The 22,976-nt window shown below is 44.0% G+C and overlaps 1 protein-coding gene across 2 annotated transcripts in view; it reads right to left on the reverse strand.

Moving 5' to 3' along the window:
* The window catches only part of ABHD2 (abhydrolase domain containing 2, acylglycerol lipase), a 64,901-nt gene that overhangs the window by 25,148 nt on the left and 16,777 nt on the right, over nt 1-22,976 (reverse strand). For both annotated transcript variants that reach the window (XM_075006446.1, XM_075006447.1), the window contains exons 4-5: nt 5,756-5,931; nt 2,903-3,070 (exon numbers count right to left, since the gene is read on the reverse strand). In XM_075006446.1, the coding sequence (XP_074862547.1) occupies nt 2,903-3,070; nt 5,756-5,931 (344 nt within the window). The remainder of the gene's footprint in view (nt 1-2,902; nt 3,071-5,755; nt 5,932-22,976) is intronic.

Genomic DNA, 22,976 nt, shown 5'->3' on the forward strand with positions numbered 1-22,976 from the left:
ACCTTGGCAGATCAACCCTGAGCAGTTGATCTTTCAGGCTAGTGTAGATGTACCCCAAGTAGCATAACTTTGGCTGGTTTTGTGGCAACTCAAGTGACCATGAAACAAGGAAAGCCATTCACGGATGGTGAAGAAAAAAAAAAGAATGCTTTACCAAAGTATCAGAGCAGCTGTACAGTGATTTCAAAAACAAAAGTGAAATAGTTCAGAATCTCATGTCCTCCAGTGGAGAAGGTCAGGAATGAAAGTCAGGTACAAACACACATATGTAAAAAGTGAGGAAACAGAGTATGTAAAAAGTTTGTGTATGGCCTGCAGTAAACATGCACCACTTTACAAATCATGGTGTGCGCTGCTCTTAAAATAGCAGTTACAAGATGTATGGTTTGATGTTATTTATGAAGGACTGTCTCAGTCACATGTATTGCTGCTTTTGAATTAGTTTTTTTTTGTTTAAACCACATTTGAAAAAAATTGCTCTTCTTGCTGTTTTACTTGCCGATCCCTGACATAGACCTTGCTGGTACACTTCAATATGGTGGGCTGCTTGAAACAACAGTACATTGTAGAGCCCTGGGGAAATCTTCAGTGCACCCCAGGATGCTCTATACAGACCAATTAAAGCACAACATAGCAGCACACCTTAGAAATCACTGTTCCATAGAATGCATTGCCCTGCCTTGTAGACAATCCTAACACTGCTCCACTCTAATCAAAAAGATAATTTTTGACATTATCAGGTTGGCATTTTGACTAGCTCAGTGTACTGTAGCACTCAGAATTTGCTAGGATTTTTAAAGAACCTACTGTTTCAACTTGGAAAACTTTGGGGCTGTGTCTGGTTCTGGCAGATTTAGGACACCTTGCTATGTTAACATTCTTAATGAGCAGTTTCTCAGTGTGACAAATGCAGGACTACATTGGTTTCCTCAGGAAGAAGCCAGCAGTCAAAATTATTTCTGACTATTTGACTTGAGGCCTATGGACAACAGCTTCAGAAACCTGAAACGTAAGTAGCAACAGGTCAGGGCTGGTCTAATGGATAAACAACTCAGAAGGTCCCTGATTTAGGCTATCCTCTTTCCTAGGGGTATTTTAGCTGTTGCTGAATTCCTACAAGGACACTGGACTATTTGGCTTGGAGTCATAGGAAAGTCTATGTTCTCTAATTTGCTAGACTTGCTTGGTTCACTGCTTGGCAGGGCACTCTTTAAATGAAGATGTTTTTCCAAACCGTCATAAAGAAATGCTGGGCATTCCTTGACCTTTGAATGATTGTAAGAAGAAACAAAGAGCTCTCTCTTTGCTGAACCAAAGAACATCATGATTCGTAAGCCCAACCAGGGAGCGTTGGAATGAGCTATGTATATACACAATATACCAGCTATTTAAATGCTACATGATTACTATCTTAATTTCACTACATGTTCCTACTATTAGCCACATCCTGACTAATTTGGGCTTGGGAGTTATTCTTAGGCCTGAAAGTAGAATTGGCCTGATCACAGCCAAGATTTCTGAGAGTGACTAATAGCTGGCGGGGGAGGGGAAGGATTAAACACCACAGGACTTGCCATCTTAAAGGGGTTTTATTTGTAAAGAACAGAGGCTTAATACTTATTGAAAGAAAGTTAGGCCCTTGGAAGGAATCTCAGGTTGGGTTGCCAAAAGTTTCAGACACTCAAAGCCTCTAGTGAGTTTTGAAAGCCTTGCCCCATGTGCACACTACTCATGGGGTGCTCAAAACTCAACCTCAGTCCACATAGCACTTATTTGACTGGTTCCCCAGGTAAAAGGTGATGGCTCTTAAACAGCAACTCACAAACACCTGTTACTCCCCAAAGTTAATCTAGTTTCTTGATACCACTTTCCATACTTTACAGCCTTGCAGATCCCAAAAGCATGATCCCGGTAACGCTGTACTACTAACTCAGGAGGTAAACAGCAGCCAAAAAGCTCAACGTTGTCGTTTATTTCTAAATTAAACAAAACAAAAATCTTTAATGGACGAGAAGTGTGCACGCTAAATACCAACCTAAAATGAAGTCTGATACAGCGTTTTAGACAGACAATCTGATAATCCTCCTCTCTAGTACTATTTATGAAGCATTTCCAACTCATTCCTACCAGGCCAAATGTTGGCAATTAAAAGGGTACAAAAGAAAACTGGGGCAAAACAAGGAGCCATGGCATACAGACTAGGCCAATGCACTGAATGCTTTTACTGAACTGCCTGCGCAGCATGCCTGGGTAAGCAACCATAGGAGATGCTTCCACTCAAGAGATCATTTTACAGATGAGTAACTAAGGATTTAAAATCAACGTACCCGTCTAAGCCTGGGTTGGAATTACAATCTTATCATAGCCTGGGATAGCTGGCACTTCAGAGATGCTGATAAGCCCCTTGTTCCCTTAGTGAGAAATCTGAAACACTTCCCAATCCCAAAATGCAGGCCCACAAAATTCAAGCCAGCATGGTATTGTCACTAATTTAGCAAGACACAAACTACCTGCACTTTCTCTGGCATTCTCTTCTTATCCAGGGGCCAGTAGCCTGTGACTTCCATCTTTCTTCCCATGATGAGGATATACAGGGCTACCCAAAAGCACCTGACAGCTCACTTCATTGCAAGACATTTTCAAAGATCTATCAAGGAGAGTGCCTTCCTAGGACAACCTACTGTACCCGCTAATCTGAGATCCTGCAGTATTCTTCCCCCTTCAAGTCCTGCCTTTAGATACCTTTCCAGAGCAGTTGAAGCAATCACAAGAACCACAACTGCTTCTCAGTACTCTCTCTCCCTCAACTCAGAAAAGACAGGACTAGCTTTGCTTAACTTAGGGGACCCTCAGAAAACAATTAATTTACAGAAAGGTGTTAGAAAAGCTGTGGAGTACTTACCATATGTGAACATGCGTGGGGAAGTGAGCTCAATATTTGGCAGAGCTCCCAGATGATTCAAGACAGCGCATCTATAACCATTTTTCTGGGCATAATCAACAAAGGTGCGGATGTACTGCTTCTCACTGTGATTAGCGATTCCAGGGCAGATGACCATTGTGACATCCTCTGTACAGTTAATAAAGGGGGAAGAATACAAAGCTCAGGTGCTGGCTGAAGTGATATTTACTCAGGCAGTTTTTGACATTACAAGTCAATGGAAAAGTGTTGACAGAAGAACAGACAGAACATGACTTTGCTACCAAGGAAATAAAGCTGAAATTAGTTTAGTATGAGTTGAAATAGCAAAATCATAAGAACAAAGAACAGAGGTCTAAGTAACCATGTGCAGACCTCTTGCAAGAAGAGGCTGAGTTGCAGCAAATGACATCAGGGAGCTATTTAAAAAGTTGGCAGGGACATGGGTTGCAATGGGACAACACCTGTAAAAAATTTCAGTTACTTTCACCCCAGCAAAGAAGACATAAAACATGCAACTGTTATTGGAAAGGGAGCTGCACAGAAATTCTGGAGCAACTTTATGGAATTTTGCATCAGTTGTTCTACAGAAAACTGTTAGAGGCAAGAATTCTGTACTAGTTAACAAGTACTTTTTGGACAATACACTTGTTACGTATCTTTTCTCCAGAGGTAGTACACTGAGCTAGTTAATTCTCTGGGAATGCTGAAGTCTACTGCGGCCCCATGATACAGACCAGACAGCATGCTCCTTGTGGAAAATGAAAGATGTTTTTCTCAGGGTGCATTATTGATACTAAGTCTGCATTCCCTCCAGGCTCAACAGAAGAACCAATTTAGGCCAAAACCTGGAAACTCTGCTTTATTCCCTTTAGTTCTGTTTTCTGAATTTAGTTCTGAATTTAGTTCTGTTTTCACAAAAGTTAAAAAAACAGAAGGTAGTAGACACAGTAGCTGCTGCTATGCCATGTCCCGTGAAATAAACGGTTTGTTATGCAGTACTGTTTCCTTCCACGTCAACATGGCGAGACATCCTTTGATTAGAGTAGTCTAGAGTAGGCTGGCTCCTTCAGCAGAAGTATTTATTCTACAAAAACAACTGAAGAAAACTTCTTGTCAATCCAAGATTAAGTGAAAAAAGCAAGGTCAAACTGCTGGATTAGAGGTCTCTGCTTATTCTGAGGGAACCTACACTTACTTATAATAGCTAAAAACACTAGTCACAAAATTCCCCAAAGAGAACTTCGCCAGTCTAACCAACTACTGTCACCATTCAGCTTCCTTCCACAGCTGAGCCTCTGAAAGATCATCAGGCTTACAGGCCTGATGTGGACAACTACATTTTTGCATCTCAGGAAAGTCAGCTATTGCATTTTTGTACTTTGCATGCAAGCAAACAATAATTGAGGTTCCAAGAGACTGTGTCTCATGCAGTGTTAGTTATGCTTTATTACTACATCGTCCTCCAGTTATTGCAAAGTATTGCCTCCCATTAGCTACTCTCCAACACTACAAATGACCTGGACCAGTGACAATAACTGCCAGCATGCAGCAGCCTACCACAAAGTGAGGAGCCTAGTTCTTATTTATTTCTGAAGAGAACGCCTTTGAATTGATTACACAAAATAAACATCCTTTTTTTGGTGGCCCAGTTAGAGCCAGAGGCTACATGTGAAGTCAGCTACTGAAAGCAGAGTTCACACGGATTCTGTTGAACTGGGATTTCACTGAAATACGCTGGGGCCAGTGAGCTGAAAGATTCCCCCAGACAGGATATTTAGGGAAATGACGAACGCATGATTTCTGATTTACTAGGACAGTGGTTTCCTAACCTACAAATACAGAAGTTACTCACTGGCATCCGCAGTCACCTTGTTTTGTAACCTAAACATCTTTAAGTTCTCTTTTAGAGACTGAATCTTGGGTCCAAGATGACTTTGGAACAAAATGTAATTTAAAAATGTTTTATGATCAGGTTCTCTCCTAAGGCGCTGTGAATACAAAGATTGCCCTTTGCTCACTCTAGCGACAGCTGGGAACTGCCTTCACTCTTTAATCTGAGCAACATATCTGGCATGTGCAGTCACTAATGATGGTTTACGTGGCTTGCCATCTAAATAAGCGTTTACATTTCATTGTGACTCAACAGTTCCCATAGCATCAGTTAAATGTTTGGACTTGATCTGTGCACTTTACCTGTTGAGACGCTTTAGAAAAAAGGCTGACCTAAAGCCAGGAAAGCCAATGTGGGCAGCTCTAAGCACATGCATAATATGGAGTTCTTGCTAACCTATCCCATTTTATTTTCTGAAACTTTCTGTTAATTGAAAAGAGGCTTGAGGTTCAATTCCCTTCTATACATAGCAGGCTGTACAATGCAAACTGTCAGTTTTAGAGTAATCCAATCTTGGGAATACAGAATATGCCCATTATCTGCTTTAAGTGCAAGTCTGACAGTAATTTAGAGAGCCTTGCACACACCCATTTCCATATCCACAAAAATAAGATTTGCAGGGCTCTAGTGAATTATGCATGGACACTTCTTAAATTTAAAGCATGGACTCTACAGCATAATTTTCCCAAGCATCTGTAATTGACCTTTTAGGGTCCCTGCACTGTAGTTCAATACACTTGTACAGAGTAGTGCAGATTTTGTAAGTTACAGCCAATGGGGGGGGTCGTCATTTTCCTCACCTGCAGAGTTATCCCCTCAATTTTTCTGGGTTTCTCAGGGACAGCTATGTAATATTTCCAAATGTACGTCAACAAATATTTAGACAAGTCTCTAATACGCCAGGTTAAAGGCATGCATTCCAACATCACTATTTGACTAACCTCCAATGCAGTGCTCAGCCAGGGGCTCAAAGAGGTCAAAGGTTGCTGTTGCTCCATCCGACATGGTGAGATATTTGCGAAGTCCATAAGGATGTGGTGATCTCACTCGCCCCATCTTCCCATAGAGAGCAGTCTGGATATGTCCACTCTTCCCCCAGATCATGGGTGGAATGTATCTGAGAGAGACCGGGGCAATGGGGAAGGACGCAGAGAAAAGAGGATTCATATGTGTAGTCTTGAGCTTTTAAGAGACAATTTGCAATTCTCTGACACAGACATTACCTCCATAATTTGTGGTTGTTAGTAGAACAAGAAACCAACCAGACTCTTGTGGTATACTGATTTAGAACAAATGGGGCAGGCCACCATTCATTGTAGATCCCATTTTAAATTAGTCAACAAGTATTAAGCCAGTTGGAAATTTGGACCCATCCAGACACTTGTTCAGCATGAGCATGAGGCCACATAAGTCAGTGACAATCCAGTTTTAGGACTCTAAGGGATGGCTCTCAGTCCCATGCCAAGTTCATTCATATACCACATGCCTTCCTGATGGGAGATGGTGGCTCAGGGCTTGTACATAACTCTTGAGAAACACAGAGGGAGCTGTGCTAGTCTATACACTATCAAACAAAAAACAGTCAAGTAGCACTTTAAAGACTAGCAAAATGGTTTATTAGGTGAGCTTTCGTGGGACAGACCCACTTCTTCAGACTGTTTTTTGTTTTGAGAAACACAGTGTTAGATAAGTGGCAGTTGTTATTGGGCCACTCTGCTTCTCCTGTCACTAGATAGAACTAAAGAAAAAAAACAAAACAAACAAAAGAACCCAATTACACTACAGGGAGCTAAATAAAGCATTTCCTGTCAAAGGAGGAAAGCACATCTGTACAATGCTTATCAGGAGCATGCGAGGGCTGGATGCCAGGGCAGATGGCTTTTTATCTCTGATTTGCTGTTCCTGGTGAACCCAAGAGGAAACATGGAGGCCTGGGGGAGGGGTAAGGAGGGGATGGTTTCATTGCTTTTGCTCACATGCTATCACAGCTGGCAAGAATCCACAATTAATGAGAGGCATAAAGCTGCCCAGGCATAAAAGGTCAGACATCTCACCACCATGCAAAGGAAAAAGGCTCAGCACATGCCTCAAAGGGATACAAATACAAATCATCCCTTAACATGAAATGCAAGAATATGATTCATCAGCTATCAGGAGACAACTAGTCCCAGGGGACATAGGTCAGCACACAGCCCAGTTAGGACACACATTCCTTATAATGCAGGACACGTTACACAAAGCAAGTTTAAAGAACTACTGACAATCTCCTGAGAATCCGAGCCTGATACAGGAGTAACAGCTCTGTGATGTTTTCAGAAACCTTTGACATTTGCTTCCTCTTTTATTGCCCCAGCCATCTGAAGCAAGGTTCCTGTTTTCTTGAGCAGGCAGTGGAGGCTTTGCCAAAAGCATGAGGAGAACTTGCATTCCTTCATTCAGCTTTCGGCTTAAGCAGTGGGCAATAAGCCAATAAAATGAGACCTAAATTAAAGCATTTTTTCCATCAATGCTCTCCTTCACAGCTCTGCCCCATCCTTTTGCCTCCCTTTTCACCCCAGTCTCTTGCTGTCATTCTGCTTCTGCACTTCAGTTCCGAGTGCTCCCCCCAAAATTAAGTTTTTGTAATTGATAAAACAAACTGGAAGCATAAGAAAATAAGACATTACTGTAATACTGACTGCCTTATTTATACTGATCTTTAGATTGTCAGATCCTCTTTATGTAGTCTTCCTATGTCTCTACAGCCCATGGTTCACTAAGTGTACTACTGCAAAAAAGTTATTACGACAAAAACATTTTGTGGACTCACTGAACACACATATTAGACTCTTCACAAACAAGATCCTTTTGGTACCAAGTCAAATTATTTTAGATGCAGGAATTTTACATACACAAAAATATTAATGCAACTTTAACTACAGAATTACTAGTGATGCTTCAATATTAGAAGCCAACTAAAAAAGAGTTAGCTACATTCATTTAAGATTGCCAAGTGCAATGTAACAGATGTGTGATCAAAAATATGACTCTTACAACCCCAACCATCGTAGGGAGTGGAACTCAGGCAAAAACTAGATAATTCCAAAACTGATCTTCACATTCAGTTTCTCAAATCCAGCACTCCCTCATCTGGCAACCAGGCCACAGACGCTGTCAAATGAGTAGCGAGTCAGAGCAGGAGCCCCGGCGGGGGCTGGAGCTGGAGGCCTTGCCTGCCCCACAGCAGCTGGGGCACGAGGCTGCTGTGGGACAGGGGAATTGGAGCTTCTGCCTGCATTAGTAGCGGCTGGGAGTTGGAATCCCTCCCTGCCCTGGTTGGAGCCCTACAGCAGTCCCAGGAGCTTGGGCTGGGGGCTAGAGTCCCAGGGAGAGAGACTGGGGATGCAGCAGCCCCAAGTGCAGGGCTGTCTTTATGCAGAAGCCCTGGACTGCCCCTTGTCTGGCAAATTCTCGTGTTTGGTACTGGTCAAGTCCTGAGCATGACAGATAAGTGAGGTGCAACCTGTAGTACACACGCCATATCCAATTCCATGGACAGGGCATATGCAGAGAGATGGCTCAAAAGCCCCAAGTTATATTGTGGAAGGCACAACCTATACCTGAAGAGCCAGCTCTCAAAAAGCTATTTTCTCAAAAACACAATTTTAATCTATGTTTAAAAAAAATCTCAAATTCTGATATCTATATTCTACATCAGGAGGTCCTTCATTTTGTATTTTTACTCATTTTCTGAGCTTGCAGTTCTTATTCTGAGTTAGATAATTAAGCACTGAAGAAGGACCTAGATGAAAGGGCCCAAAACATTGAACTGGCAATGACTAGCAGATACAGTCCAAGCCATTGGGATTTCGTAGCATGTCACGTGACTGGATTTTTACAGGGGGTCTGGAAGCCATTTTAATGCCCAGTGTGGGTATCAGCCCCAAATATTGGGCTGGGCTGCTGTGTGAGGTATCTAATGAAAGCTAATAATCCCTGAATCTATGTAAGCTACTCACACATCTGTATCATGTATGTAGATAAAGTTACAGATTTCAGCTATGGAGCTGTATTAGAAATGTTTCAGTGCTAAGCTTCACAATAGAAGGTATGAACTCACCCCCAGCCACAATGAATGGATTACAAACAAGGCTTGGGACTCACTCAATGGAATGCAGTCCACTGGTCAAGTGACCTGAACTGAAACAAACGAACAGGCCATCTCAGGAATTTGAGTCTGCTCCTGCAGTTCACCACAACAGCCCACCTGAATCAGGGGGGGGAAGGACCTGCAAGAGACTATGGGAAGAACAAAGGGCTTGGTCCCTGCTCTGTCCCTGAACACAAGAACAGAAAACATGGTGTGGTCTTAGCAGGACCCATCTTGGATTTTTTGGGTCTCCAAAGATCCATGCCCATCATGTGGACACCAGTGGGCTGGATCAACAATATGCCAATAACTGGATCTATGTAGCCTGAAATGAACATTCAGAGACTTTCAAGAATCAGCAAATGACAACACTGGCTTGCATCAATAACTGAAATTGATATATGTAAAGTATTGCTTTAACAATTCTTCTCTCTAACCCTGTTCTCTCTTTTTTTTTTAATAATCCCTTAAATATTAGATCTAACGATCTGGCTTTTGCATGGTGATTTGGGTAAGATCCAAGTATATATTGACCAGCAACTAGGGCTGGACCCTTTGCGGCCCAGAACAATCTGTGTGGAGTTGGGCGAAACAGTCTTGAGAGCCTTTCATGTGAATTTGGGGTTTGTTGGTCTGGGCTGGTACAGCAGCTGGAAAGTCTGTGGGTTTGCTTGAGTGGCTTCTGGCTGGTGAAGGGGCTGGCAAAAGTGCTGTAGTGGCTGTTTGGATTTGCCTCAGTGAGAAGAAAATCCCACCACGGGGCCGTAAGTAGCCTAGATTTTAAGCAAAGGTGCTATGGATTGATTTCTCTAGCTGTGCCCAGAAACCCCATCCTATCATACAGCTGTAGCATACAGCACATATCATCATCAAAAAGAAGTTGCTACATTTCTGTTCCAAACAGGGCCTGAAAATTGTTGCTGCCAGGAAAAGTGGGTTTTCAGTGGAACTACTTTCCACACCTTCATCAGAATTTTATTCCCTTTTAAGTCTGATTTCCACATCCTGCACACCAAGCTCATCTGTCTAGCAGAAGCATGAGTTCAAGAACTACATACACTCATTTTCCTAAAGCCCCACCCTCATAGTTAAAGTCAGCTGTTAAAACCAAGGCGTAAGATTTTCTTGGACAGCACTTTATCCAAATAAGTTTTAAAATACGAAGAGGAAAAAATATAGCCATATACTTGCTGGGCCTAGCATTAATGGCTATTGTGAAGAATTTAGGTACCACAGATACAGCATTACAGTTAAGTAGTAACTGGTTTATCTAACGGTAATATGGTTCATATGCTTCCCACGAGAACTGGCATGCCAACATTACTGCATAGTGGTACACAAAGATATTGAGTTCCTGAAGATACTAATGCACATTCTGCTCTGTGAACATTTGACCCCACCTTCTTCTACGGCACTAGGAACAGTTCCCTAATAGACTGATTCCAGTCATCCTGCATTCTTGTCTGTAAGAGGAAATCTTTTCACTTGTACTCCTATCATTGCCGCTGTCAATCTACTTAAACTTGTTCTCCTATCTGCCCTTCCACATCCCTCCCCCTAATGTGGAAAGAATGAAGTCAACATTAAGCAGCAAAGAGGTACGGGGGAGAGATTAATTAAAATGTTTTGTTGCTTGGAAGAAAAAAAAAATGTTCCCTTAGCAACTAAACGGTGTTGGGTCCTACCTTCTTAATGAGAAATATAAGACAGCAGCAAGCTCTGTTTTCACTTCTCCCTTCATTTAGATGCAGCCCAATTTACAGTTACTATCATATATCCAATCACTGCAGTGCCAAACCACAATATTCTGCCCAGAAGGGGTGAACAAAGACATCATTCTAGGTTCCCATCAGTATCTGCAGAGCTGAAGATTTCAATTTTAGTTTAGGTTCACAGACCATTCTTTTCCCCCACCTATGGTATGCTTACAGCCTCTGATCCTGTCACATTAACATCACCACTGTCAATCTGCTACGTAAATTGCAGCAAGGAAGGTTTAGGTTCCTGTTAGGGTGGTTAAGCACTGGAAAAAATTGCCTAAGAAGGTTGTGAAATCTGGGGTGTTTTAAGAGCAGGTCAGCCAAACACCTTTCAGGGAAGGACTAGTTTGCTTGCTCTGGACAGGATTTAATGACATCTTGAGATTCCTTCCAGTTCTATGATTCTTCTGAGAGGTAAATCCATACTGCAGCTCCCATAGGGATGAGGAACCTATGACTTGTGGATAGGCCTGGCCCATGGGGATCACTACAGGGTGAGCTAGTGCTGGTGTTATAGTCATACAAAGAGCCTCCCACCAAGCTGTAGTGCTGGAGTTGGGTCCATGCTGTGGTGGAGCAGGAGCCCCAAACCTCACAAGCCAGAAGGAGGCAAGCTGTGGTGTGCATTTGGCCGGCAGGCTTTGCCTGTTGGAGGGAAGGGAAGAAAGGCGGGAGAGTGTGTCTATGTGCAGCACAGAAAAGCTCTGTCCCTATGCTTGCAGGAACCGCCCCCATTGCTCCCACTGGCAGAGAATCATGCCAATGGAAGTGGGTGGGGGAGGGGAGAAAGGGAGGCAGTGCCTGCAAGTGCAGAGCCCTGCAGAGCTACCTGTGGCACCCTCAAGAGCTGTGCCAAGTAGGCACCCCCATCCTCTGCCCACTCCTACCCAGACCCTGCATCCCCGCCCTCCACCTCACACCCTGAACCTGCTTCTGCACCCTAACTTCTGCTCAGATCCCAGACCTCCAACCTGTACCCTACTTCCTGCCCAGACCCATCCCCATCCTCCACAGTGAACCCCTCATTTTTGGCCCCACAAAATCTACTAGCCTCAGGCCCACAGAAAAGTTAATCAGGTCCTGGAGGTATGCCTCAATGCCCTCCCCTCCACACGGGGCTGGAGCTCAAGGGGAGCCAGGTGTCTTTTTCCTGCTTGTCAGCTGGGAGCCACATCTGAGATTTTTTTTTCTCTCTCCTCACTTACAAGCAAGGTCAGTGAGGTTGTTCTGTTTGCTTCTCACTTGGTGTGTGGTCCCTGACTGATTTTTCTCTGGGTCTCTCATCACCAAACCATAAAAAGTTCCCCACCCCTGCTAGTGACCATAGAGACAGGGTTTTAGTTTGAATTGCATGCTCTCTGGAGTAAGAGCTATTTTACTGAGTTTGTACAATATCGTCTGACAAACTCTGAGCACTAAGCAATACAACTGTACTCACCACAGCCACCAAATACCTTGCCTTCTGTGGAACAAATGGTTACATGTCAGAGTCATAAGAATCTAGTCCAAAGTTCACTTGGCTCTCCATTTGTTAGATAAGGCTTCACTAAAACAGCTGGAAGCTTACTGTGAAGTATTATGCTGTCTGCTTCTCTTAGTGGTAAGTTAAAAAAATCATTGGAATCCAAGAGTGCATGACACAGTACTGAGGTGAAAGTCAATGCAGGACGGCCAAGGACAGTCCCCAGGGTACACATTTTTATTTACAGAGTTGGTGTGACATTCAGTTTTTACTGTTAGTAACAATACAAATCATAAAGTGTCCATGTTATGCACTGTGGTTTATCACCACTGCTGTAGGATACATTGGCAATGACAGCTAGCCAAGAATTATATTCCTAAAATGCCATAAGAACGGCCATACTGGGTCAGACCAAAGGTCCATCCAGCCCAGTATCCCGTCTGCCGACAGCGGTCAATGCCAGGTGCCCCAGAGAAGGAGAACAAAAGACAATGATCAAGTGATTCATCTCCTACCATCCATCTCCTGCCCCCGTACTGAAGGCAAGGTACCATACTTTACCCCTGGCTAATAGCCATTTACGGATCTAACCTGCAAAAATTTATCTAGCTCTTTTTTAAACCCTAATAGCGTCCTGGCCTTCACAGCCTCCTCCAGCAAGGAGTTCCACAGGTTGACTGTGCGCTGTGTGAAGAAAAATTTCCTTTTATTAGTTTTGAACCTACTACCCATCAATTTCATTTGGTGTCCCCTAGTTCTTGTATTATGGGAAAAGGTAAATAATCTTTCTATATTCACTTTCTCCACACCATTCATGATTTTATATACCTCTATTATATCGCCCCTCAATCGCCTCTTTTCCAGACTGAAAAGTCCCAGTCTCTCTAGCCTCTCCCCATATGGGACCCGTTCCAAACCCCTAATCATCTTAGTTGCCCTTTTCTGAACCTTTTCTAATGCCAATATATCTTTTTTGAGGTGAGGAGACCACATCTGCACACAGTACTCAAGATGTGGGCGTACCATAGTTTTATATAGGGGAAGTATGATATCTTTTGTCTTATTATCGATCCCTTTTTTAATAATTCCTAACAGCCTATTTGCTTTACTAACTGCCGTTGCACACTGCGTGGATGTCTTCAGAGAACTATCCACTATAACTCCAAGATCCCTTTCCTGATCTGTCGTAGCTAAATTTGACCCCATCATGTTGTACGTGTAATTTGGGTTATTTTTTCCAATGTGCATTACCTTACACTTACCCACATTAAATTTCATTTGCCATTTTGCTGCCCAATCACTCAGTTTGCTGAGATCTTTTTGTAGTTCTTCACAATCTGTTTTGGTTTTGACTGTCCTGAACAACTTGGTGTCATCTGCAAACTTTGCCACCTCACTGCTTACCTCATTTTCTAGATCATTGATGAACAAGTTGAACAGGATCGGTCCCAGGACTGACCCCTGGGGAACACCACTAGTTACCCTCCTCCATTGTGAAAATTTACCATTTATTCCCACCCTTTGTTTTCTGTCTTTTAACCAATTCCCAATCCATGAAAGGATCTTTCCTCCTATCCCATGACCACCTAATTTACATAAAAGCCTTTGGTGTGGGACCGTGTCAAAGGCTTTCTGGAAATCTAGGTATATTATGTCCACTGGGTGCCCCTTGTCCACATGTTTATTAACCCCTTCAAAGAATTCTAATAGATTAGTTAGACATGACTTCCCTCTGCAGAAACCATGCTGACTTTTGCCCAACAATTCGTGCTCTTCTACGTGCCTTGCAATTTTATTCTTCACTATTGTTTCTACTAATTTGCCTGGTACTGATGTTAGACTTAGTCTATAATTGCCAGGGTCTCCTCTAGAGCCTTTTTTAAATATTGGCGTTATATTGGCCGTCTTCCAGTCATTGGGTACCGAAGCGGATTTAAAGGATAGGTTACAAACCACTGTTAATAACTCCGCAATTTCGCATTTGAGTTCTTTCATAACCCTTGGGTGAATACCGTCTGGTCCTGGAGACTTGTTACTATTCAGCTTATCAATTAACTCCAAAACCTCCTCTAATGTCACTTCAATCTGGGAGAGTTCCTCAGATTTGTCACCTAAAAAGGCTGGTTCAGATTTAGGAACCTCTGTAACATCCTCAGCCGTGAAGACTGAAGCAAAGAAATCATTTAATCGCTCCACAATGGCACTGTCTTCCTTGATCGCTCCTTTCATATCTTTATCGTCCAAGGGCCCCACTGCTTTTTTAGCAGGCTTGCTGCTTCTAATGTATTTAGAAAACATTTTATCATCATTTTTTGAATTTTTGGCTAGCTGTTCCTCAAAACCTTTTTTGGTTTTTCTTACTACATTGTGACACTTAATTTGGGAGTGTTTGTGTTCCTTTCTATTTTCCTCACTAGGATTTGACTTCCACTTTTTAAAGGCTGCCCTGTTCTCTCTCACTGCCTTTTTAACATGGCTGTTAAGGCACGGCGGTTCTTTGTTAGGACTCTTACTGTGTTTTTTTATTTGGGGTATAAATTTACGTTCGGCCTCTAGTATGGTGTCTTTAAACAGTTTCCATGCAGCTTCCAGGGATGTTAGTTTAGTTACTCTACCTTTTAGTTTCTGTTTAACTAGCTTCCTCATTTTAGTGTAATTCCCCTTTTTGAAATTAAATGCCGGAGTGTTTGACCGCTGCGGTGTTCCTCCCAACACAGGAATATTAAAAGTTATTATATTGTGGTCACTATTTCCAAGCGGTCCAGTAACAGTTACCTCTTGGACCAGATCCTGCGTTCCATTCCCACCCTCTGCAAGAGACAGAAACAGCCTACCCAATTTCAGCTGCATTCTGTACCACACTGTATGAAATAGTAAGTCATTACAGGAAATATTTTCAAACTCAACCCAGCTGGACAACACCCTCAATGGGTGCAGCATGAATACTGAATACTGGAAAAAGCCAGTCAGAGTTTTGTTTAATATGGCAGATTGGGCAATTGTTTAGGACAGCATTCTGTATGGAAAAGGACAGCAATGGAAAGCTGCTCCCACAAAACCATCAACATACCATCAAAATAGAAGGGCATATGGCTAGGCAGATGCTTTTAAAGACCATTATACCTGAGTACCACATGAAGGAAACAGATCCTACAGCCTGTGATGCAGAAAAACATGGGCTGGAGATCAGACCTACATAGTTTCGTTAGATTCTTTGCCTTCTCTCTAGCGTAAGCAAAATGTGTGCACCTGCAGAGAGGCTTGTTAGATGTGACCCATTCGAGTTCATTCCAGAGTCCATACTAGTGAACCCATCATGTTACGTCCTACCTGTAGGAGACCGTTTTAATACTGTTGCCCCCTCCAATACAGGTAACATGGTCTTCCAACTGGAATATGAACTAAGATTTCCCAACCAGTAGTACTGAATCTAAGGAGATGACAAAGGCCCCTTTTAGCTTCTCCATAATCCAGCCCCAGTATAAACCAAAGGAAAAGAAATAGCCAGAAAGTAGCTTCTCGTTCTTCAGCCTAAGCAAGCTACCGCAGTATGGGGTAGCATACTACTTCATTGTAACAAGGAGTGTTGGCAACCTTATGTACTGATCAAGGATGCTGTAGCATTTCATAGGCTAGAGACATGAGCGCAGGGACAGGCAACATTCAATCCAACAAACATTTGTATCCAGCCTACCATGCCCCAGCGGGACCCTTGGGCAGGCTCTATGGCTGCGCGGGCACCACACGCTGCTCAAAGTGCCAGCTGCTGGGCTTAGCGTGTGCATGTCTGCACAGTGCGCACTCGTACAGGGAAGCAGAGTCTGTGCCCTGTCCCCTCCCCAGCACCATCCTCAGTCTCCCAATGGCCAGAAACTGGTGACAGAGTTGCAAAGGCAGTAGTTGGAGGTACATGCAACAAGCAGAGACTCACTGCTGCCATTTTGCTGAGGGACAAGCTGTGCGGAGATGCATATGCTGGTCCCAGGCAACTGTTCTGAGTGGTGAGTGGGGCTGCGGCAGCCAGAGAGCCTGCCTGAGGGTCCTGCTGGGCTGCTGGCTCAGAGCCAGCTGTGGTAAGCATCCGCTGGCTAGAACCTGCTCCTGGTACCCCCACCCCCTCCCACATCACAACCCTCTGCCTCAGGTCACAGCTCCTTCCTGCTTTCAAGTCCTACAACACCACTGCTCCAGGTCACAATCCCCTCCTGCACCCAACCTTCTGCACCTTCATCTCAGGCCAGTATCCCTTCCTGAACCCAAACTCCATCCCAGACCCTGAATCCCTTCCTATACCCCATGCCCAGGTCAACCCCCCTGCACTCAAACCCCTCTGCACCTCCACCCCAGTCCACAAACCCCTCCAACCCAAACTCCCTCCCACAACCTGCACCCTCTCCATTATACAGAGGAAAAGTGAAGCCCCCTGATCACTTACCAAATTCTTGGCAAGCCCCCACCCCTGCACTAAAACAAAAGTCTATACTGGCAGTTGCACCGTTTCTGAAACCTTCTAGCTCGGGGTCAGCAACCTTTTTTGAGGCAGAAAGCTGAAGTTTGACCTTTTGACCTCAATGTACGGTCCAAGTGCAGGTGATACTTTTTAAAGTCACTAATAGTCCTACTTACAGCTTTGTTAATAAATTAAGATGCAGAGCTTAACCATTTAGGTCATGGGTGTCCAACCTTTTGGCTTGCCTGGGCCGCACTGAGTGAAGATAGTCTTGGGCTGCATACAAAATATATAATATAGTTAATGTATATAAGTCACATAATAATGTTAAAAGTTTATGATCTTGTGGGGCCGCATTACTAGCTGTCCAGGGCCGCATGCGGCCCGTGGGCCGCAAGTTGGACACGCCTGATTTCAGTGGTGGTTGGTAGGTGGGGTGGTCTTCTGTTAATCCCCAGGCGGCCTGGTTTTGAGCAAACTCCCGGCTGCATGGGGAGAAGTTAGGGCTGAGCTCCTGCCTTGCATGCTGATGAAAATAGTCTCGCTTGCCATTGTTGGCATCCATAGCGGGGACTGCTGACCCCTGTTCTAGCCAATACTTGAGCTCTCACTTCACTGCTACCAGAGTGAGACCAGAGCAACCAGATTTGAGTCCAAGCCCAAAAGCTACTAAGTGCCAAAGTAAGGAGTTATAGTATGACACACATCTCATAGAACTGGTAGGGAGCTTGGGAGGTCATCGAGTCTAGTCCCCTGCCCTCTCAGCAGGACCAAGCACCATTTTTTTTTTTTTTTAAATCTATTTGCCCCAGAGCCCTAAATGGCCTCTTCAAGGATCGAGCTCACAACCCTGGGTTTAGCTGGCCAATGCTCAAACCACTGAGCCATGGCTGGTTTACCAGGGGCCCTTATTGTGGTTTACTTGAAATAACCTCCCTGTTAAGATTAAGGCTACAACAGATTACTAGTATTCTAACCAGTGACAGACATCCAAGGCAACACATTATTTCAGTAGATACCCCATAAATACCCTTTCTGAAACTTTACACCACACACAGAAACCAATGTATTTCAATAACTGAACACTACAATTCCAAGCTGACAAGAAAGCAAGTCTCAGATTGATTGTTACTTACTATAGTAACTGACTTACATGCCCCGTCATTTATAGGTACATAGTATTATACTGATAACTACCCTGAACTAACCTAGTGCACACACATTCTGTTATACAAACACCATTAGGATTTATGAGCCTATTTTCAGCACCATGTGTCTTTTTGTGCTTGTATAATGGAAACCCAACCCCACATCAGTGACTGAGGCAGTGAACAGTTCCTCTGGGAAAATATGTTAGAAACAGGACATGATTTGGTATTAATGGAATCAAATTAAGTTTTGATGGCTTGTGGACAGAAGACCACAGTTTTCAGTGTGTGTTACTTTTGGGTGTTCTACAGTCTACTTTTCTAAAAGGCAGCTCAAGCAAAGCACACAACTATTCTATTAGGAAATGTCAGCATTCAGATTCTCACATATTTAAAAATGGACATTCAGCAACAGAAAGGGCTTGTCTCTACAGCGATACTTTGTATTTCAGGTGCTGTACATTTCAACTGAGTTTAGTGCTTTACAAACGTTAACCCTTACATCATTTGGAGGTGTTGTTATAAGCACTGATAGATTGATAAAGACACAACTGAGTTAAGTGCTATGCGCAAGGTCACAGCATGTCTGCTACGGGGTCAAGACTGGTACACAAGACTTGTCTGTCAGCTCCCATGCTGTAACTAAAGGCTACCCATCCCCATTTTTTCAGGATGTAACTGGAGGGAAAAGTGGCCCAAGTTTAGGATTTTTGGACTTTCTCACCGGAAGAGTGATCTTGGAAACTTTATAGTCATTACCACTCTTGAGAATTTTTTCCTAAGCGTCTGGCTGATGGGTCTGCCCACGTGCTCAGGGTCTAACCAATTGCCACATTTAAGGTCAGGAAGGATTTCCCTTAGGTCAGAATGGCAGATACCCAGGGGCAGATTTAAACCAGTGTAAATGATGGATTCTCTGTAATGAAGTCTTTACACCATGACCTGAAGATTTCAGTAACTCAGCCAGAGATAAGAGGTCTATTACAGGAGTGGATATGTGAGGTTCTCTAGCCTGCAATATGTGGGAGGTCAGAATAAGATGGTCATGATGGTTCCTTCTGACTTACATTCTATGAGGTTGCTTCCTGTTCACTACCTAGGTAAAGAAGAAGCTTACAGATGATTCAATCTCCGCAGAACGATTCAGAAAGTCTTGTTAAACCAAAAGGCTTCAGAATCCTTATTTTGCACCAGATTTCCTGTAACAGTTCAGCTGGCCTGTTGCACATTTGGAATCTTAGCTATTGACTACAACAGCCAAAATGAAAGCTGTTTGGAAAGCTTCAGACTTATACTAGGCTTCCTGAGGGAAAAAAAAAGCCACTACAGACTCCAAAAAACTTGTCTGTGAAAGTGGTCTACTGAGTCAGGAAGCACTTGTTATGCTGCTCTCTCTTTTTTTTTTTTTTTTCCTTAAAATAAACTCTGTTTTACATAAAAGTGTATTTCATAAACTATATCCCAAAGGGCTTTAGGATTAGATGGAAGGGAAAAATGCTCCTAGTCAAACTAATGGAAGTGGAGTATCATAATAGACTTCTGGCCAGCATGAGCTGCTGAATGGAAGGCTATGTTACAACTATATGGAAGACCAGAAATTCAATGCTAAATGACCATAGGTGGAGAGGAGTGATGAGACAAGGCCTGTGCACCAATCGCAAATCCACAATGGGTTATTTATTCGTGTCTCACTTTACCACCAGACTGGCAACCTCAAGGACACACAAACTAAAGTCGTAACTTCCCTTTCAGTTAATTTGGCAGCTGTTTGTATTAGATAAAACACTAAGAATTTGCTATCTTCTCCTTGACCGCTTTCAGAGACTGTAGGGAGGAGAAGAGCATAAGACAACTTTATATTTGGTCCTTTCAGGATGAGGAAGCAGCCAAAAGACAATGCATACCATTGTGAAATAATTTTCTGGTGCCAGGCAGAATGACTAGGATAAAACACCACTACACAGGTGAAGGATTAAAAAAAAAACAAAACCTAAGCTTGGCATGCTTTCAGCATGTATTAAAAGGCTTTTTACAGAGTCATTTGCCTAAGCCTGATAAAATGGAACATGTTTGCAGTTATAAATACTTGATGAGAAGTCTTGGATAGAGGAAGGGAGGTCTAGAAAAGAAACTGCTAACCAAGGCTCCACAGGAGATCAGTGTCACCCTCAAGAAACCAAAGAGAATGAACTCACACTGCAACAGCAAGAAATCCCATACAGTAAGGTCTCAGAGTATGCAAGGGTTCCATTCCACGCACTCTCACGTAAACCCGGATTTTGCGCAAGTTGGGGTCTGGCTTTTGCCCTGGTAGAACACATGTTCTGCAGCCAGGGAAGCAGCTGAAAGGTAAGTACTGGGCTCGGGGGACAGTTAGGGAGGGTTAAGCCTGGCGGTGGAATGGGACTGTGGGAGGCAGGTGGGGGGTGAGCTAAGCCTGGGGTGGGTTAGGGCTGCAGATGGGTGAGGGGTGGAGTTGAGCTCAGGTGGTGAGCTGGGCTGTAGGGGTGCAGGGAGTTGAGCCGGAACCAGAGCTGTGCCTGGGTGGTGAGCCGGCGGGGTGCACTGGAGCTGCGTGGGGCGGAGGGAGGGCCGGCAGTCAGACGGGCAGCTTGTGAGCCAGCAGGGGGGTTGCGCTGGAGCTGCACGGAGCAGGTAGCTTGTGAGCTGGTGGGGAGCGGGTCATGTTGGTGCTGCGCGGGGCAGGCTGGCAGCTTGTGAGATGGCAGGGGGATTGCACCGGAGCCACGTGGGGTGGGTAGCTTGCAAGCTGGCGGGGAGGGGGGGCCCCACTGGAGCTGCACAGGGTGGGTGGGCAGCTTGTGAGCCAGCAGGGTGGTTGCGTCGGAGCTGCGCGGTGTGGGAGGGCAGGCAAGCAGGCAGCTTGTGAGCTGGCAGGTGGGTCATACTGGAGCCATGTGGGGCGGGCGGGCAAGGAGTTTGTGAGCCAGCAGGGGGGTCATGTCGGAGCCGTGTGGGGCGGGCGGGCAGGTAAGCAGGCAGTTTGTGAGCCGTCAGGGTGGTTGCGCCGGAGCAGCGTACGGAGGAGGAGGGCAGCTTGCGAGCCGGCAGGGGGCTTGTGCCAGAGCTGTGTGGGGTGGCAGGGGCAGCTTGAACCAGAGCCTCTTACAGGTGGTTTAAGCGGGGTTGGGGCGGGGGGGGTGAGGTCAGGGTCAGATGGGTAACAGCGGGGCTGCGCACTCTGAGACCTTACTGTACTATCGAAAAAAAGGTGGCCCAGAAAAGGCACAATGAACACAAGATGTTTAGGGGAGAATCAGCCATCAGAATCAGCCATCAGAAAAATTATACAGCAATAACAGAACAAGAGGGACAGCAGGCTGTTAACTTATCTGAAATGAACTAGTTTGGAAGCTGGTGACAAAAGACAGGTGCAAATAGCAGTCATCTGAGAGTACTAGAAGAATTAACAGTCATTGATCAGGATACATGAGCCTCAAAAGCAAGAGATAGCACCTCTTAAATTTTGACTAGTAAGAGCCTGTTGCTACCACGTTATAGGCTATAAAGTATTTCCATTGCATGAACAAGATGACAGAGACAGACACTGAAAACAGTGGGATGGTGGATAAAAAGGCAGATGGGGATTTAAAGGATGCACCACATCAAATTCCTTTCTGTTGTCTGGGTCTGATGGAGTTCAAAAGAGATTAGTGGAGGCTTCTAACTAACTATTATTTGAGGATACTTTTACACGCACCACTGTCATCTACAAGTCTCAGGTATCCACTTGGCAACAGGCTCAGGCAGCTACACCATCTGAAGCTCCTTGGTGATTCGTTTAAACCCAGCTGAACTAGCAAAGGAAGGTACCAGTTTTACATCCCAGTTTGTGGTTCATGGAAGAAGCCTGTCAAGGAAAACCAATACAGAATCCAAGAGGAACACACTACAGGTTGAACCTCTCTAATCCAGCGAATTCTCATCCGGCAGCATCTGTAATCCAACATAATTTTAGTTAGCCAGCTGACCACTTATCATGAGTGTGGCCAAGTTTCCAGTAGGTCCATAACGTTTGTTTATAGCTGCCAGTTCTTGCTCTCAGTGTTCTGTGCTGTCATTTAGCTGTGATTTATCCCAAAATGTCTTCTAGGAGCCCAGTAAGCAGCAGAAGTGCTGGTAATGCGCTAGAAAACACTGACCTCCCATAGTCTGGCAAATTCTCTCGTTTGGCACCACTCAGGTCCCAAGGGTGCCAGACGAGAGAGGTTCAACCTGTGCAGGACTACACTTAGTCAGGTGCTGAACATGAGTGGCATGTCTTCCCTGAAAACACTTTGGTCTCAGATTTCTATCAGAGTTGGACTAGCCACAATCTAGTTTCTAAAATCTGGTTCTGTAGCTTATATATGAAGTGTACAAACACTTTCTGTTGATGAGCATGGATGGGCATGGGCTGCAATGCTGGATTGGATGCAGGAGACAAAGGCTCATTTCTCAGTTCTGCCACAAGTTTAGTGTATGAATTCAGGAAACTACTTAGTTGGAGCCTCAGTTCCTGATCTATAAAAATGGATATAATACTTTCTTCTGCCTACCTTTTATTCTGTCTCTTTAGACTGTAAGCGTTTAGGACTCAGACTGTGTACCTGTGTGTTTGCACACCATTTACCACAATTAGACACCAATCCTGGCTGAAGCTTTTAGATCCTACTAGAACAAAAACACTCTTCCTGCTATCACAGAAGCAGTTAGATTCCTTTCATACTCAAGTAAGAGTTAAGGTCAATTCAGTAACTCCTGAATGGTCCCAGATTGAATCAGTCAATCCAGAATGTTTCAGAAAAAGGACCCTAAGGTTCCTTGTGTATAACCACTCAAAAAGCTTTAAAATGAAGTCAGTTTCCTTCCAAAGCCTCACATACAAATTATATAGATTTCTTCAATGTAATAGGCCAGTCTTAGGCATTTAATTTTACTTCTCTCCTGTTAAAAGTTAAGTCCACTTTGCAGACAGAGTAATAAAGTTTTGGCCTGATACATTAAAGGTCACTCTTGCAGTTAACTAACAGATGGTAATTTTACAAGCCTTCTTCTCAAAGAAGAACTGGCAAGAGCCAGCACGTAATTGCTTTCTTATTTATGTGACTGCTACACAAGATCTGCTTTGCTCAACACTTTGTTTCAGCCATCGTGAAACAACTGCAGGCACTGTGACAAATGGATTGGAGAACTCATACTGCAAGTTCTAG

This window comes from Carettochelys insculpta, chromosome 12 (assembly GCF_033958435.1).
Source record: "Carettochelys insculpta isolate YL-2023 chromosome 12, ASM3395843v1, whole genome shotgun sequence".
NCBI lineage: Eukaryota > Metazoa > Chordata > Testudines > Carettochelyidae > Carettochelys > Carettochelys insculpta.